The sequence below is a fragment of the Cervus canadensis genome, chromosome X (assembly GCF_019320065.1).
Source record: "Cervus canadensis isolate Bull #8, Minnesota chromosome X, ASM1932006v1, whole genome shotgun sequence".
NCBI lineage: Eukaryota > Metazoa > Chordata > Mammalia > Artiodactyla > Cervidae > Cervus > Cervus canadensis.
Genome location: NC_057419.1, coordinates 103,298,201 through 103,315,854, shown reverse-complemented (window position 1 = coordinate 103,315,854; position 17,654 = coordinate 103,298,201). Strand labels below are relative to the sequence as shown.

Below are 17,654 nucleotides of genomic sequence, written 5' to 3'. Positions count from 1 at the left end.
GTCACAAAGAGTCAGAAGCGACTGAGTGACTAGCACAAAAATAACAGTGGAACTGAAATTATTTTTGCTTCTTTTATTCAGTAAAGTGTTTTCTAAAAACCTATCACTTAAAGTGCTAAAAGGTCAGATTTCAAACATGATATCTCACTCCCCACAAACTATTTGGTATGTACACTTATCTTTTCTAATAATTTGCTGCTGCTTCACCCACTTTGACACTGAATTTGTTTAATTGTTCAATCAGTTGTAGTTAATACACAGTGTGTGTGTATATATATATATATATATATATAAAAGTGTGTATATATATGTGTGTATTACACATACACATATACATATATGTGTGTATATATATATTACACACATATATATAATCATATATATCCATATATAATTGTATATATCCTATATATAATCATATATATCCATATATAATTGTATATATCCTATATATATATATAGGATTGTTAAGATATTAGTAGAAACATGTGCCAAAATCTCCTTTTTCTTTCTGCTAACTCATTTAAAAGACCTTTATTAAAATCAGCATCAGTTCATGAAAATGTGTTACAGATTTAAAGAAAAAAATAGGAGAAGACTCCATGTAACTTCTCTCCTCCTTCCATCCCTTTTCATTCAAAGGGGAGAATAACAGAAATAATTGCAGAAACACCTAGGTCAGGAGTCCTGATTTAGTGTGTCAGTTCTTTTCCTGACCACTGACCAGTCAGAAGAGGTTGTGGGGGTAAGTGAGACTAGCACACACAGCAGGAATACCAAGGCTGCTCTGATTTGAAGAACCACAGGGTCTTGCCTTGAGAAGGCTTTCCCTGCATTTTTATCTAAGATTGGCTCAGCAAATTTTCATTCTTGTTTTTTTCCTTTATTATTGTTGTTCAGTTGCTAACTCGTGTTTAACTCTTTGTGACCCCATGGACTGCAGCACGCCAGGTTTCCCTGACCTTCCACAATGGACATGAGTTTGAGCAAGCTCCGGGAGATGGTGAAGGACAGGGAATCCTGGCGTGCTGCAGTCGATGGGGCTCGGAAAGAGTCAAACACGACTGAATGACTAAACAACATGTCCACTGAGTCAGTGATGCCATCCAACCATCTCATCCTCTGTCGCCCCCTTCTTCTCTTGCCCTGATCTTTCCCAGAATCAGGATATCTTCCAGTGAGTGGGTTCTTTGCATCACATGGCCAAAGTATTGGAACTTCAGCATCAGTCCTTCCAGTGAATATTCAGGGTTGATTTCCTTTAGGGTTTCATTTAGGAATTCTTCAGGATCCCCATCCCTACCTTAGATGAAGTGTTGGGGTAAGCCCATTTTTGGGCATGGCCAGCTCAGCTTGCTTTAAGTACCTGGGAGCACCCTTGGAATTGGATGTAATTCATGTGTATATTTCTGCAATCAGTTGTTCTTAGTATTTGGAATGTCTTGTTTTGTTGGCTCTGAAAGCAGTCATTTCCCAGCTAAGTACATGATTAAATTTTTTATTTTTTATTTTATTTTTTCCTTTATTTTTATTAGTCGGAGGCTAATTACTTTACAGTATTGTAGTGGTTTTTGCTCTACGTTGACATTAATCAGCCATGGATTTACATGTGTTCCCCATCCTGATCCCCCCTCCCGCCTCCCTCCCCATCCGATCCCTCTGGGTCTTCCCAGTGCACCAGCCCTGAGCACTTGTCTCATGCATCCGCTGGTATTTGAAGTCTTCAGAGTTTTAACAGATGATATGATAAAACTTAAACTGGTTTTAAACTTTTTCATTGTGGTTTTAAGCTAAAGTGTGATTTCTTAATCTTTTATTCTGTAATAATCACTTCACCTGCTAACATACTAGTTTGTGAGTCATGCACAAGAGTAGTAGTCCACTAACACACTTGGCCTGAAGAATGTGTACTTTTAGATGTATGTATAGCTGCTTATGGGCTTCCCTGGTGGCTCAGATGGTAAAGAATCTGCCTGCAATACAGGACACAAGGGTTCGATGTCTGGGTCGGGAAGATCCCCTGGAGGAGGGATGTCTACCCACTCCAGTATTCTTGCCTGGAGAATCCCATGGACAGAGGAGCCTGGCGGGCTACAGTCCATGGGGTCACACAGAGTTGGACACAACTGAGTGACTTAGAAGCAGCAGCATAGTTCTGCCGCTTTTAGAGTGTCTTATAAATGTGCCATATAAAATTCTAAAAATATTTGCCATGGGCAAAGAAGCAGGTGTAAATCAGATACAGATAGGATTGAAACTGTCAAATAAGCAAGATTCTATTATTTATCCTTTTTGTTAATTCTTTTTATAGAGCTTTGCAGTAAAGGATACATACCACTCTACTGAACGTTTAAAGTGTGCCCTTTAATGCCAAATAAGAGCCTATCTTTGAAGTGCCTTAAAAAGGCAAAATTATCCTGTCAGTTCACAAGTTATTACTCAACTCATACCCGACCAAAGGAGTTTGAACTGTGATGACTTCATAGAATGAAAAGCCAGTTTCTATGTTGTTGTTGGTTTTTTTTTTTTAAAGAAGTCTCTGTTTTGGTTTTGAGACAGAATTCAAATTATATGAAATTTTATACATATATAAAATATTATAGTTTACAGTAGGGTGTGCTTACTGGTTTGAGGTGTGTGATTTTAAAATCAAACATGAATTATTCATTTTTTAACATAGGCAAAGTAATAGGAAAAAATGGAAAACTGATTCAAGAGATTGTGGACAAGTCAGGAGTTGTGAGGGTGAGAATTGAGGCTGAAAATGAGAAAAATGTTCCACAAGAAGAGGTATGTTTCTAGTGCATATGTTTCTGGTTTGTCTAATAAAGTCTTTTATTGTTGTATTTGACACAGTAACTTAGAGGCCTCTAATATGCACATGATGTGAATGTAAAACCTCTGTCAGGCATGCCAGTTAATTGCAGTTGTAGATGATGGCCTTTTTCTAGTCTCTGATGCTGTGATTGTGTATTAGTCCGTTTAACTCCTTAAGTCTTATTTCTAGATCTTTAGCATGGGCCATCACAATGTAAAAAAAAAAAATCTGAAGCTCACTTCAAATATCACTTAATGTTACTGGCAGAGACAAAACTGGGACACTAGTTAGGTTTTTAGCTTTCATCTTTTGACTTTTTTAGTTTGTATGTTTGTGTGCCTTACATTTTTTGAAGTATTTGGGATGGAGGAGGTGAAGCCGTGCTCTTCTGTACAATGGTACTGTTTAAAATAAAATCTTTCCAAATTGCCATAATTTTCATATGTTGTCTAGTCTTTGCTTTTGTGAAAGGTTCTTTTAACTGAAGTTCAATCTGTGTGCGTTTTTATTGCACAATTTTTGCATTCTGTAAGCTGGTTTACTGAAACTGTCTATAATAGTTTCTGTTCTTAAAAAAGATGATCGTTGATGGTGCTAAGTAAAATCTTAAAAATGGATCCTTTTTTTCTCTTTTATGTTTTGTGTTTTTCACCAAGGAAATGATGCCACCAAATTCCCTACCTTCCAGTAACTCAAGGGTTGGACCTACTCCCTCAGAAGAAAAAAAACATACAGATATAAAGGAAAATAGCACTCACTTTTCACAACCTAACAGCACAAAAGCCCAGAGGGTAAGAAATAATTGTCACTTTGAATTATAATGAAAGTAATTTCTTTGCCCCAAATGTCAGGTGTTGTTTTCGGTATTTTTTCTGGTTAGGCTTATAGGCTACTCATGCTGTATCTGTTTCAGATCTGATTGCCAGCTTATGAGATATTACAGACCAATGCAATAACTACTTTTCAGTTTATTCACAGTGACAAATCTTATGCTGTAAACATAAAATATTGGGTTGCATTTAGTGGTCACATTTTTCTTTTGAGGGTGGACTTTTATTTTTTCATGCTATAGCTCTTGAAATTTTGCAGGTTGTAATATATCCAAATGTACCTTCTGTTAGATGCATAAATTGTTACTTAAAGCCGTATTTTTTAAACTGACTTTCAATATTTGAACTAACCGAATTGTTTAGAAACGGATTTAGAAGTCCTGTGAAAGTCTTGCGTTCAGGCTTCTGTGTATCATTTGTTATAGTTAATGACATCACTTGCATTCCTTATACTGCCTTAGGTGTTAGTGGTTTCATCCATTGTAGCAGGGGAATCCCAGAAACCTGAACTCAAGGCTTGGCAGGTAGGAAACCATTCCTTGAAAAATCCATTTTAATTTTATATTTTAATGTTTATTCCCCTTGTTAAGAAAGACTTCAAATGATCGTCAGAGTTGGGGCATGGTGGAGGTGTGTCTGTGGGTTTTTTGGCTCCATTGCCCTGAGGAGAAAGCTCATACTCCTTCCCGTTGCTTACAAGGCCTTTCTTTCACAGCCACCTGACCAGTATCATCTCTTACCATTCCTCTTCCTTGCACTGGAGAGAGGCTTGAGCCATACTTAGAGTTGTCCAAACACTGCTCTCTACTCCTTATTGCTTCTAGACATATGCATATGTCTCCTCTGCCAGAGGCCCTGTTTTCTCCAGCTTGCCACCTTGCTGTGGGCTTACTCCATGTGCCTCTTTCCTCATGTACTTGCCATCGGGTCCCTCCCCCTGACAAGCTCAAGAGCCTTTCTCCCCTTTGATGCTCTGATGTAGTCATCCCTGTCTGTAGCACTACCACATAGATGTTTGCTTGTTATCTCCTCACATTGTTGGTTTCTTGAGGGCACGCCCCCCCTACCTGGCCTGTAAGAACTGTTGATGGGAAAAAATGTTATGAGTAACAAGAGATTAAAAGCAAAAATGCCATTTTATAAAGAGAAATGTAACTGCAAATGGATTGGACATTGCTCTCTGCAGGGGAGTCCAGTTCTCATCTGAGATTGGGGAATCACTTTTTCTGGTATCTACATTGAAGGTCACTGTTCTGCTCTTGCCTTTCTTTGTCTTAACTATTCTGGTCCACTAGTGATGTGCTTAATAGAGTGGCACTTGGGTACATCATCAGTTTGGAAATGTTGAAAGGTAATTTTGTTTTTTAGTATTTGCTTCAAAGTTGATCAGCTGCATCTGTGGCATTAAAGTTTATTTTGATAGTATGTGATCCAGGGAGAAGGGCATTTCCTCATAGGGCATTTTGGAAAATAATATGGTTAACTGCTTTGTAAGAAAGTCAGTTGTGGAAAAAAAAATTAACAGTCAAAAATGTTTTTGAGAATAAGAGATCTGGGTCATAGGCCTGATTAATTCCATAGTTCATCCAGTCAAAAAAAAAAAAAAAAGGAAGCCCATGCGTTTTCAGTGGCACCTGACTCTTCAGGTGGTCCTTGTTACTAGGAAGCAATGCCTTGCTTACCAGATGGATGCCAGTTTGCAAGCAGTATTTCCTGATTATTCAGTGTTGTACCCTGTCAACAGCCATGTTCATGTGGAAGGAAAAAGAAAAAAACCTATTCCAACCCCACGTATGTTTAAGATGCTATATACTGAGTGCAAGCAAACAAAAGCAGCCTAGCAGTGTTAACACCTATCAAACAAATGCTCTTTTTAAAAGAGCGGTACATTTTTTTTACAATTATTTTTATTCGTTGGAGGCTAATTACATGTGTGTATATATAGTATTGTATATATGTACAATATACAATACAATGTACTATATACAATACACATTAGTGTCCACATGGACAAACAAATTAATGAAACTGTATAAGAATCCAGAAATAAAACTACATATGTATAAAAAAATAAAAGAGTTAAGTTTCTTGGCTTCTCACACCTAAACTTCACCTAGAAAATGCTAATATATCTACATCAAAAATACTGTGTGCTTTTTCTTCAGTCACTTGTGACTATCAGTAACCATGAGAATTTCATCAGTAGTGGAATACTGAATTATTCTCAGCTTTGAAGGTCACAATTGCCAGCCATTAGTCTACAGAACTGGCCTAGGCTTCCCTATAACTTGCAACAAGAAATAATTTTTTTTTTCCTCATTTCTACTGATGAGCTAGAAGTACACATATTGAGCTAGAAAGTACACATTTTTAGTATACTTGTTTTTCAAAAAATCTATCCTTAAAGTTGTATCACAGGGAGATCAAAGTTTCCTAATGATTCAGTCCTTTACAGTGTTCAGAGTACATTATTGAAGTATATTGAAATGTTAAATTTGATTTCATGAATATGCCCAGTTTCTCCCCCTCACAGAATAATTACTAAGTGCACATTAATTTATCCTAACTCTTTTTGTTTGTGTCTTGTTTGTGCTATGTTGACTTGGTTAGCAAAGTTGATTTAGTTTTTACTTTTGTGCCCTAGTATCTAATTTTAATTTTTTAAAAAATTTTATCTAGATAAAACCTGTAGTAAATTAATGAGTATTTTAAAGTACTCATTTTGTTTGTGTCTCATGTTAAAACTTGTATAATTTTGAGTTACATAATTTATAAGCTTGCCAACATTTAATAGTGTGTAAATCATAGTAACCCTGATGCATTTAATGGTTGCTCTGTTGATTTGTCCTTATACACAGATGTGTAAAATATACTAACTACTCTTGTTTTTATATATTTCATATTTTCAACAAACTTTTCTGTACCTACCATTTGTCAGATCCTCTGCTAGGGATTTAGTCATTTGCATATTTCAGATTGTAATTCATCATTAATTTTATAAGATTATTGTTGTCATGTCTTTTTCAGGGTATGGTACCATTTGTTTTTGTGGGAACAAAAGACAGCATCGCTAATGCCACTGTTCTTTTGGATTATCACCTGAACTATTTAAAGGTGAGAACAGGAAGAACTTTAACTTTGAATCTTTTTGCACTAAAATAGAAAAACTCCATAGTAAATCTTAACACAATTAAGATTTGTTCTAGCATGTACATGATAATGAAAGACATATAAAAGATAATAGAAAAAAACTCATTTTGTTTAGCTTATTGTATTCTTTCTGAAAACCCAAGTCACTTTTCTATCATTTTGAATTTAAGAATCAGTATCCCCGTTCTGAAGAAATTCCTGTATATCCCATTATTCTGTTAAACCCTCATCCACTTTAGACAATCCTGTCTAAAATCCTTTTCCTTTTCCATTGATCCTTTCTAGCCCTTGAGAGTTTTTTCCAGGCCAGATTTTATGTCTGTAACACTTGCTTTGTTGTCCCCTTTATGTCATTTATCAGGAATAGACCAGAGTTTCATGAAGTCCTCTGTTTAAAAGTGTATCCTTCATAATTTTCTCTATACTCTGTTTTACAAACTAGAAGCAATTTATGTCTTCTTGTAAAAATGCTCATTTTAGTTGGTATTTGTACCACTGTGCCTACTCCAGCTTAGAATATGGAAAGCAGGAACCAGGAGGCTTCAGGGCATAGCAGAAAAAGCAGTGGATTGGCAGTCCAGCACTTGCCTGTAGTCTTCTGCCATGACCAGCTCTGTGTCTGTAGGCAAATCACCTCCCTAGACTAGGTGTGTTTTAAAATTTATTTTGGCCAACTCTTCTGTAATTCAAAACAGAATTTTACCAGTGTCACTTTTATAATTCCATCTTTGTATCCACATGTATCGAAAACATACTGTAACTGGTACTAAGTACTATTTTTAAAGTAATCCAACTTTCTATTGTATTTATGAGGCTATCTTATTAAGAATTTTTCTGCTGAATTCTTAAATAAAATGAAGCAATTTATAGTTACATGTAAATAAGGAAGAAAAACATAATAGCTAGGCACTTCTTGTCCTTCTTATGATGGTCAATTAATAATTGAAAATGGAGAGGTTTCATCCAGCAAGGTTTGCATGGGTAGGATACCCCGTTGATTTGCTTATTCATTTTTGTTTTAAAGTGTGTTTTATGTGTAATCTGTTCTATGTGTTTTTCTTCCTACTCTTAGCTTAAGTAATGTTGAAGACCTGGAAATTTAAGGTTGCACTGTATCAGTCCCTTGTTCTTTTAACCAGTGTTCTTTAGATATTTTGATTTATTCTTCACAGTTGAATATATTTTTGGATTATTAGCAGCTGTCCTGTTGCCATGCTTCCCATCACCAGATCTTCCCTTGAGTGGGCTTGGCATCTCTCACCGAGTAGTGACTGCTTTGCCCCCATGGGATAACCTGGACTACCATTCTGTTTTGCAAGATCCACCCATTCCATGAGCTATAACTGTACTTTTGCAGTAAGCCACTCACTCAGCAGCATCTCTCCTTTAATTTAGTCCTTTGTAAAACAATGGTTCAGAGCACAGATGACACTCATCTAGATCCTTACCTGCCCTTTTCCTGAAGCTGCTGTAACTAAGATGTTAAGAACTTAGCTTTACAGGGGCTTCCCCAGTGACTGTTCATGTGGACAGTCCCTGTGATTGCCTCTGCTTGACTGAGACACCCACCACTGCTCTAGTTGTGGATCCAGTCCCCTGTAGCTAGTAAATCGATGTTTATGAATAGATTGGAAGGAGAAGGGTTAGAACTGAGACATCATCTGGTTTTGACAGAACCTAGCATATTGGAAGCATTGTGTGAGAGGGTCTGTTAGTGGACCCCAAGTGTATATTTTGATCAATTGACTTTATGCTGTTCGTCATACTTGTTTTAGCAGAGTTGTAGTCTTTAAGAGGTTTTCAAGGCATGATATCCAATGTTTTGGGTTAACTATTAGATAGTTCCTGTTCTTTGAAAGTAGATGATGGCCCAAATTCAGTGTTTCATTAATTAAGTTTATTTACAATGTGTGATTTTTAAGCTTAGCTGGTTAAGCCTTAAATGTCATTTATCTGTATTCATATGTTTTAGAGTTGTTTTATTCAATAACCTATTATCAAGAAGTCCCAAAACTACCATATCTGTGCCTTAGCAGATCTGTTGGATAATATTGCCAAATTAAAGAACTTTAAATTCTGTCAGTATAATTTTAATGCTGAGTATTTTTGTTATATCTCTTTTAATTCTGGACATCAATAATATGTTACCTATAGTAATTTTCTTTTTAAGGAGACCATTCAATTTCCTGATAATTCTGTGTAACAGTGTCTACTATAAACTTGGAGCTGAAATTGAAATATTTCCAGTATAATTTTTATCTGATGAAAAGGAGAAAGGTATTATTAAGTAAAATGTCAAATTATTTTTACTGTTATCTTGTATATTTTAAATAGGAAGTAGACCAGTTGCGTTTGGAGAGATTACAAATTGATGAGCAGTTGCGACAGATTGGAGCTAGTTCTAGACCACCACCAAATCGTACAGATAAGGAAAAAGGCTATGTGACTGATGATGGTCAAGGACTGGGTCGAGGTAGTAGACCTTACAGAAATAGGGGGCACGGCAGACGCGGTCCTGGATATACTTCAGGTACAAACTAAGCATTTTACTCAGTAACTTTATCTGTTCCTAGACTTAATAGCTGCTAATCTCTAATATTCATTAGAACCCCATTATAACAATTTCTCACTACATGGTTTCCAATTCACAGTGGGTCAAATTGTGTTGCAAGACACATAGAGTGAAAAACCTGTTAATAACCCATAGAGTTCACAGGGCAGGTGTGAGTTCTGTCCACAGTCTGACTGGGGATAGATCTGCTTAAGCCCTTGTATGCTGATGCCTTTCCTAAGGCCTTTCCTGATCTTATTACTGTATAGCCAAAACTTCTTTCATTTGTGTACTGTGGCTCATGTTTTGTCAGGCATGTGCTGGTCATACTTGCTGGATGGACTGTGTAAATCAGGGGTCTGCATCCTGTGGCTCATAAGGTGATTTTTGAGTGGCATGGCCAAAGTCAGCCCTAGGCAAAGTCAAGAAGTAGGCGAAGTTTCTCTTTGCCTCCCCAGCTCTTCTCTCTGTGCTTCTTTCTTCTCTCCCAGTACCTTTCACTGAACACTGTCCCACTACCCGTGCCTACTGTCTTGCTCAACTGTGTATCTACTATGTAACTTGCTAATGATGGTGTAAGGTATAATCCATCTCACAAATATTTGCATTTCAAAAAGGAACTCTGTAAGATGGAAAAGCCTTCAAGATCCACAGGAATGAAGCTATAATGGTGAAGCTATAATTGCTCATTAGCTCCAACAGAGGAAGAGAGAGGTAGTAGAGTTGCTGTTCTGGAGTGGGGGAGAGAGCTACCTACTCCTAAGGCCAACCTTGAACCTGAGCCCTTATCCCTTTCCCAACAGTCTGTTCTTGATTCTGTGAAAGGTCCCCCCTTACCAGGAAGTTCATTTCCCATCTCCCATCCCCTGTGTCATTAACCCACCCCCTCAGGCATAATAAGTTCACTACAGTAAATCCTTTCTAATGATCAGTTATTCCTGCTGGAGTGGGAGGGAAGGTTGTGGACCAAGCATCAGGAAAGCATATCCCCATTCAGCAAGGTCCAGTCCCTGATCCCACAAGAGACCATTCCCTGAGATAGTAGCCATGATGGCCACCTTTGCCACCCTCTCTAAAATGACCAAAATGTGTGCATTCCCCTTTGTCCCTGGGCCAAACCTTGTTAAAAGGAACTCTCTTTCTAGAAGTTTTGTTTATCAAGGTATTACATTTAACTGTTGTAGGCAACTTTTCCTCCAGAGAGCACAGATGTTTAAAGGAGCACAGCTGTTTAATGATGTGGCATACTCAGGTTTGAACTTAGATGGCTAATAGGATTCCTTTTTTTTTAATGAGAACCAAAGATGTTTGAAACAAAAATGACCTCAAATATTGTGAAAACCTTCATTTTGAACTTAAGATAATTTTGTTTTACAAAATGGAAGGTGATAATATACTCTTTGGTGGGCTTATAAATTGGGAAGTACATTGGATTACCCCCAGAAACATCTCTGGAAGCTTCTGTTAACCTAACATGTTTTTAAGTCAGACAATGGTATATAACTTTTAACTCTCGATAGGAACTAATTCTGAAGCATCAAATGCTTCTGAAACAGAATCTGACCACAGAGATGAACTCAGTGATTGGTCATTAGCTCCAACAGAGGAAGAGAGGGAGAACTTCCTGCGCAGAGGAGACGGGCGGCGGCGTGGCGGTGGAGGAAGAGGACAAGGAGGAAGAGGACGTGGAGGCGGCTTCAAAGGTACAGAGGGTTTTTCGTTTAAGAAATGAAGATGAATTGTAACAACTGTCTGAAATTTTATGAAAAAGCTAGGTGATTCAGTGACATACTATCAAGCCCCCGTTTCTCCCATTTTGTACTGGTCACCATAAGAAAGACTCATGTAATTAGCAATATCAGACAGGCTTCCTTACAGTTTACATAGAATAAATATATGAATAACCCCTGATAACTAATTCAGCTTCTTTGGGAACTCTAAACATCACATCTAATCATTAGTTCAGGTTGACCTATCACACGGTTGATATAGAACTGTGATGACTTAGGAATGTTTTCTGTAACATGTGCTGCTGTGCACTAAGCTGCTTTAGTCATGTCCAGCTCTTTGCAGCCCTGTGGACTGTAGCCCGCCAGGCTCCTCTGTCCATGGGATTCTCCAGGCAAGAGTACTAGAGTGGGTAGCCATTTCCTTATCCAGGGGATCTTCCTGATGCAGGGATTGAACTCAGGTCTCTTATGTCTCCTGCATTGGCAGGCAGGTTCTTTGCCACTAGTGCCACGTGGATGCTAGATTATTAGACAGTGTGTATCTGAAATTGCTAGGTTGTTGATTATATTTTAGATTCTGTGGTTGGTCTAAATAAATTGAGGATGTGGGAACAAAGAACTCTCCAGTAGGCATGTCAGAATCAGTGACCATTGAACCTTTTAAAAATGTCCCTATAGGAAACGACGATCACTCCCGAACAGATAACCGTCCACGTAATCCAAGAGAGGCTAAAGGAAGACCAGCAGATGGATCCCTCCAGGTAAACCTGTGTGCCTCTTTTCACCTAAATTATCCCAGTTACAGAAGTTTGAGATTTATGTGAATTTGCTATACTATATAGGTATTTGTGAAATACTTTCCTTTCAACATTACATTGGTGGTCAATTTTAGTCCTTTATGACAAGTATACAAAGAAGATTTCTCTAGAGAATGTGCAGTCTCGGTATTTGTAAAGATTTCAACAACCACATTATGACTTCAGTACCACATAGGTGGTCCTCCCTACCCCCATTCTCCAAGGAAAGAAACATCCAGGAACGTACTGAGAGAGACTTGTATAAGCCCTGTGGAACCCACATCCCTCCTCACTGGAGTTGCAAGGATAGGGTGTCCTCTTTGACTGGAAAAGTAAGAAAAAGAAGGTATCTAGCTCACAGTAGACAGGCTGATGACACTCGGCTAATAACATGCTGAATCAGTCAGCTGCTCATTTAGAGCCAGCCTCTTCCCTGAGAACCCAGCTCATGTGGCCAGCACCTGTGCTGACCACATTGTTAACATAATTTTAAAATGAGCCCCCAAGCATGGCCAGGTACCTTGGCTGGGTAGATTGTATCTCACTTAATGTTTCAACAGTATCCTGAGGTAAGAAGTTTTACTATTCTGTTTTATAGGTGAGTAAACTGAAGTTTAGAAAGATTGAGTCACACAGTTAGCATACACTAGAGTGATGTTTGAACCCTGGTACCTCACTCCTAGAAGGCATGATCTCTTCAGCTGCTTCTTTAACTCTAAAGACTTAATCCAAGTAGTTGGGGGTCCCTTCATGACTATGGATTGGTTTGGGACCAGTACTTAAAGTTAGTGAGACATAAATTTTAAGAGCAGAAACTTCATGACAGAATATTCCTTAGAATTCATAGCATTTGTAAGTAGGTATTAACTATTAGCTGGTGCTTAAGGATCATCACAGAAAAGATCTTAGACCTAGAGACTGATGAAATGATGTACACATGTGTTTTACAGAGATGTAAGGTGTTTATGTACCAGTTTTATAATTCCCCTCTTGACAACCAAACAGTTAAAATGCTCACCCAGGACCAACAATTAAACACACTTTGAAATTCGAGTTCACCATTTTGTGACTATAGGTAGTCCCATTTGTACTTGAAGCAGATCAATACTTTTATTAATTGTTTTAGGCCTGTGTGTCAACATTATCTTTCTTTTATACAGCATCTACAATTGCATTAGCAGTGTTTTAAGTGTTCAGTGCTGGCACTTAAAATATTATATAAATCTCAGGATATTATTTTTAAATCGTATTCGTCTCTAGCCTCTTCCTGGGATTCCAGTTCTCCCACACGTTAGTGTCTTCAAATTTCCGTGTACTATTCTTATTCTTCAGAGTTTAAGTTGTATGATGCTCTGACTTTCCTTACTGTAATACAAGCTACTAGAAACCAGTGCTCATATGAATATATATGAGTATATATAGTGTGTGTATATATATATATGAGTATATATAGTATATGTGCATATTTATATACACACACACACATATTGTAAGACAAAGGGAGCCCTCAGTGTAGAAAAAGTTAATCATACTTATGATGGAAATGAAGATGTCAACTAAAGGCTAGTTAATAAGTGAGTTAAGTTATTGTTCTGGTAACATCAGAATAGGAAGACAATAATTTGTCTCTTTCCTGGGTTTCATATCTTTGAAGAATAAACAATGTTTTTGAACAGACATTTATATTTTGCATATATATTTTGCAATCAGTAATAGGAGTTCATTTTAACTATTTGTTTCTCATTGTTTTGTTCTACTTAGAAGAAGACACAGTAGGATTGTGAGTTTTTATCTAACTTTGGATGCAGTGAGATGACCAAGGTGTTCCAGTTACAGAAGAGGAGTGTTTTAGAATCATAAGCCAAATAAAGCTCTTACCTGACCTTAATTTCTCACACTTCTTCTATTCAAATCCCTTTTAAGATGTGGAATTTACACTTTGGGCTTAAATTTCTTGTCAGGCCAATTACAGATTACAACAGAATATGGTCTTTGTATATAACAACTATAACTTGTTTTAGATCAGAGTTGACTGCAATAATGAAAGGAGTGTCCACACTAAAACATTACAGAATACCTCCAGTGAAGGTAATCGGCTGCGCACGGGTAAAGATCGTAACCAGAAGAAGGAAAAGCCAGACACCATGGATGGCCAGCAACCACTTGTCAATGGAGTACCCTAAACTACATAATTCTGGAGTGATATCCCCTATACCATTTCCGTAATTCTTATTCCATATTAGAAAACTTTGTTAGGCCAAAGACAAATAGTAGGCAAGGTGGCACAGGGCATGAAATGAACAATTCGTTAAGAATTTTGCTTTTTTCACATTGGCCATAAGCAGCAATTTTCAAATTTGCACAAAATGAAGTCTTAAAATTTTTGAGACATTACTTTTAAATAATTAAGTATACTTAGCACTTCAGGACAGGATTTTTGTTTGGTTTATTTTTTAAATACCAAGCAGTGATATTCTTTGTTAATTTGGACCGTTTACCCTGCATTGGGTGATAACTCACTGGTATATTTCAGTTTTTCTGAATAATAGCATTTATGGTAATCATGTTAGACTTCTGTTTTCAATCTCATATAGAAGTCCATAAAATACTATGGCATTTCATGTCCTGTGTCAGTTTATGTTTTGGTCCACTTTTTCAGTATTTTAGTGGACCCTGAGATGTGTGTGATGTGACGTTTGTCATTTTCATTAGCAAAAAAAAAAAAGTTGTATGATCTGTGCCTTTTTTATATCTTGGCAGGTAGGAATATTATATTTGGATGCAGAGTTCAGGGAAGATAAGTTGGAAACACTAAATGTTAAAAGATGTAGCAAACCCTGTCAAACATTAGTACTTTATAGAAGAATGCATGCTTTCCATATTTTTTTTTCTTACATAAACATCAGGTTAGGCAGTATAAAGAATAAGACTTGTTTTTGTTTTTGTTCTGTTGCACTGAAGTTTGACAAATAGTGTTATTGAGGAGGGATGTGTAATTTTTCTGTATAGACCGGAGAAGAAGTAACGGTCTTTTCATTTGCAAGAGGCTCAAATGTTTTCAGCTAGGAACAAACCTTCCTGGTCGAAAGTTAGTAGGATACGCCTGCTCTTTGGCCTGATGACCAGTTTTAACTTAGAGCTCTCTTTTATTTTGTCCTCCCCGAGTTTTGTGAAGTTTCTCATTTTCATTTCAAGCTTATTTGGGGGAGGTAGAAAGGTCATTTCCATGTGTGCATAATAATCCTGTGAAGTACAGGTACTTTGTCTGAGAAACATTGGAAGCAGGTTAAATGTTCTGTAAACTTTGAAATATTAGGTCTAATGTATAAGCAGAATTGGAAAGCAGACTAGGATTGGTTAACACATGAAACTTTTTTCTTTAGTTTTTTTTTCTTTTGTTTTTTTGACATATTGGGTTTCGGTTTTGAGGTTTTTTTGTGTTTGTTTGTTTTTTTTTTTATGAGATTTACTGAGGAAAATATGTGAAGGACCTTCACTCTAAGATGTTATATTTTTCTTAAAAAATAACTCCAAGTAGGGGTACCACTGAATCTGTACAGTGCCGTACAAACCGAAGTTCTGCCTCTGATGTCTGTTGTGAGTTTGTTTCTTTGAATTTTCATATTACGGTTACTTTTCCTTGCATACAAATAAGCATATAAAAATGGCAACAAACTGCACATGGTTTTGAGAATATTAAAAAGTCTTTTAAAAGTATTGCCAAACATTAATGTTGATTTCTAGTTATTTATTCTGGGAATGTATAGTATTTGAAAACAGAAATTGGTACCTTGCACACATCATCTGTAAGCTGTTCGGTTTAAAATACTGTAGATAATTAACCAAGGTAGAATGACCTTGTAATGTAACTGCTCTTGGGCAATATTCTCTGTACATATTAGCGACAACAGATTGGATTTTATGTTGACATTTGTTTGGTTATAGTGCAATATATTTTGTATGCAAGCAGTTTCAATAAAGTTTGATCTTCCTCTGCTACACTGATGTTGATGCAATCCTTACAAATGATTGCTTTTAAAATTTTAAGATAGGAAAAGTCTATAGAAAGTGTTCTGTTACAAAATGTATCTGTTACCATTGGAAATTTCACATGTCATAGGAAGTTAGCCGATATCTACCAACTTTCAAGAACTTGATCTTGTTTAATAAGGTGAAAAATACCAACAAAATGGTACAAAAGCACATTGTGCCATTACAATATGCACTAAGTCTCTTTTTTACCACGGCTGAATTCAGCAAGGCGCTAACTTGCTTAAATGTGAATTACTAACTTCTAAAACTGTAATTTGAGTCACATGTTTTCATGTGGAGTTGGAGTTGATTCATATTACAATATTTGTGTGCTAAACATGTATGTTTTTCAGTTCAAAGTCATGATGTTTTTAAAATCTTATTAAAGTTTCAAAAATCTGAAGATTGTTTATCTAGATGTAAATTTTTATTAAAAAGTTGCACTTATGAAAAAGCAAAAATTTAGTCTGACAGATGTTTGCTCCTGGTCTTAAATTTCTAAATGTAACAAAACTTAAAGATGGGGGGAGGTATTAATCATGCAAAGCATATGTTATGCCTTGCAAATAATCTTTTATGTGCTCTTAAAAGGCAGAAATGTAGATAATTGAAAATAATTCTATATATTTCCAATTAGAGGATTTGAACACATTAATTACATAGGATGCTACTAAACCATGTTAAAGACATGCTCCTGTCTGTGCAACACATAAACATACTTTCCATTTGGAAAGTATTAAATATGTCTGAATCTTTTAAAAAAATGTTGATGTCAGTGTCAGTAATAGAGAACATGACAGTTTGTAGGTAGAATGTGTCTGAATTGATTATTGTGATAACTTGATGGAAACTCTGGCACAGCCTAGAAGAGTAGATAGAAACAGATGACCGTGTCAAAGTTCTTCCCAGTGTTAGAATCCAAAATGATTCAGTGATAAGCAGGACAGTCACTCTATGTATAAATTTTTTTTCTTTTCTGGAGAAAAATCCACCTTTATTTTCTGGCTTTCTAGTTTTCATTCTGGTACTTTTTTTGAATTTCTGTTATCTGTTCAGCCTAGTTCTAGACTCTTGCACAATCCATTAGAGGTGGTAAGTAGCAACCATCCTCAAGTAACTATGCTGGGCTTTCATGGTTTCGTGTTTCAGTGCTTGCTACATGGGAATACCCTATTGCTGGCAGCAGGCTTGAGACTGAAGCCTGTCTTGTCTTAATTGGCTCACTTGGAGGCATTTCTCTCATCTGACCATGAACTTCCAGTTCCTGGTGGTTAGGAGTATAGTACCTTTTAGAGTCAATATACTGATTAGATCATTTTTGACCAATTTGCTTCATGGCCATAAATAGTGTCTTTGCATCATGACACTTTGAGGCTCTGATAAGCAGTTATTCTGAAATAGCCATTACAAGATGCTAGTCTTGATTGCTCAGAAGGCTTAATGGGTACCAGTATTTAAATTTTGATCATCTTTCCCTATCTTTATCTGAGGCTGTTTGAAGGTGTTTTTTTTTGGGGGGGGGTGCTATTTAAAAATTTTCTTGCCATTTCTCTCCGAACTTTCCATGAAGAAACAGGGAAAATATGTTTTATGGTAATGAGTTTCATGTTAATGGGAGACGCATTAAAAGTCTTTGCAAGTTGTACTCGCTAAGTGATTCAAGAGTAAGCTTCAAACTAAGTGCCTAAAGGTTTTCCCACCAATTTCTATATCAGTTCAGTTCAGTTGCTCAGTCGTGTCTGACTG

At 36.7% G+C, this 17,654-nt stretch overlaps 1 protein-coding gene across 12 annotated transcripts in view; it reads left to right on the top strand.

The window, feature by feature from the left end:
• Positions 1–16,369, top strand: part of FMR1 (FMRP translational regulator 1) — a 39,716-nt gene extending 23,347 nt beyond the window's left edge. The window contains exons 10-17 of one of the 12 annotated variants that reach the window (XM_043458419.1): positions 2,681–2,790; positions 3,475–3,609; positions 4,110–4,172; positions 6,676–6,762; positions 9,133–9,328; positions 10,945–11,052; positions 11,758–11,840; positions 13,949–16,369. In XM_043458419.1, coding sequence (XP_043314354.1) covers positions 2,681–2,790; positions 3,475–3,609; positions 4,110–4,172; positions 6,676–6,762; positions 9,133–9,328; positions 10,945–11,052; positions 11,758–11,840; positions 13,949–14,059 — 893 coding nt within the window. In that variant the 3' untranslated portion in view covers positions 14,060–16,369. Of the gene's footprint in view, positions 1–2,680; positions 2,791–3,474; positions 3,610–4,109; positions 4,173–6,675; positions 6,763–9,132; positions 9,329–10,869; positions 11,053–11,757; positions 11,841–13,637 lie in introns of all 12 variants that reach the window. The other 11 variants (XM_043458416.1, XM_043458412.1, XM_043458413.1 and 8 more) reach the window with 11 other exon arrangements.
• The last annotated feature ends 1,285 nt before the right edge of the window (positions 16,370–17,654 follow it).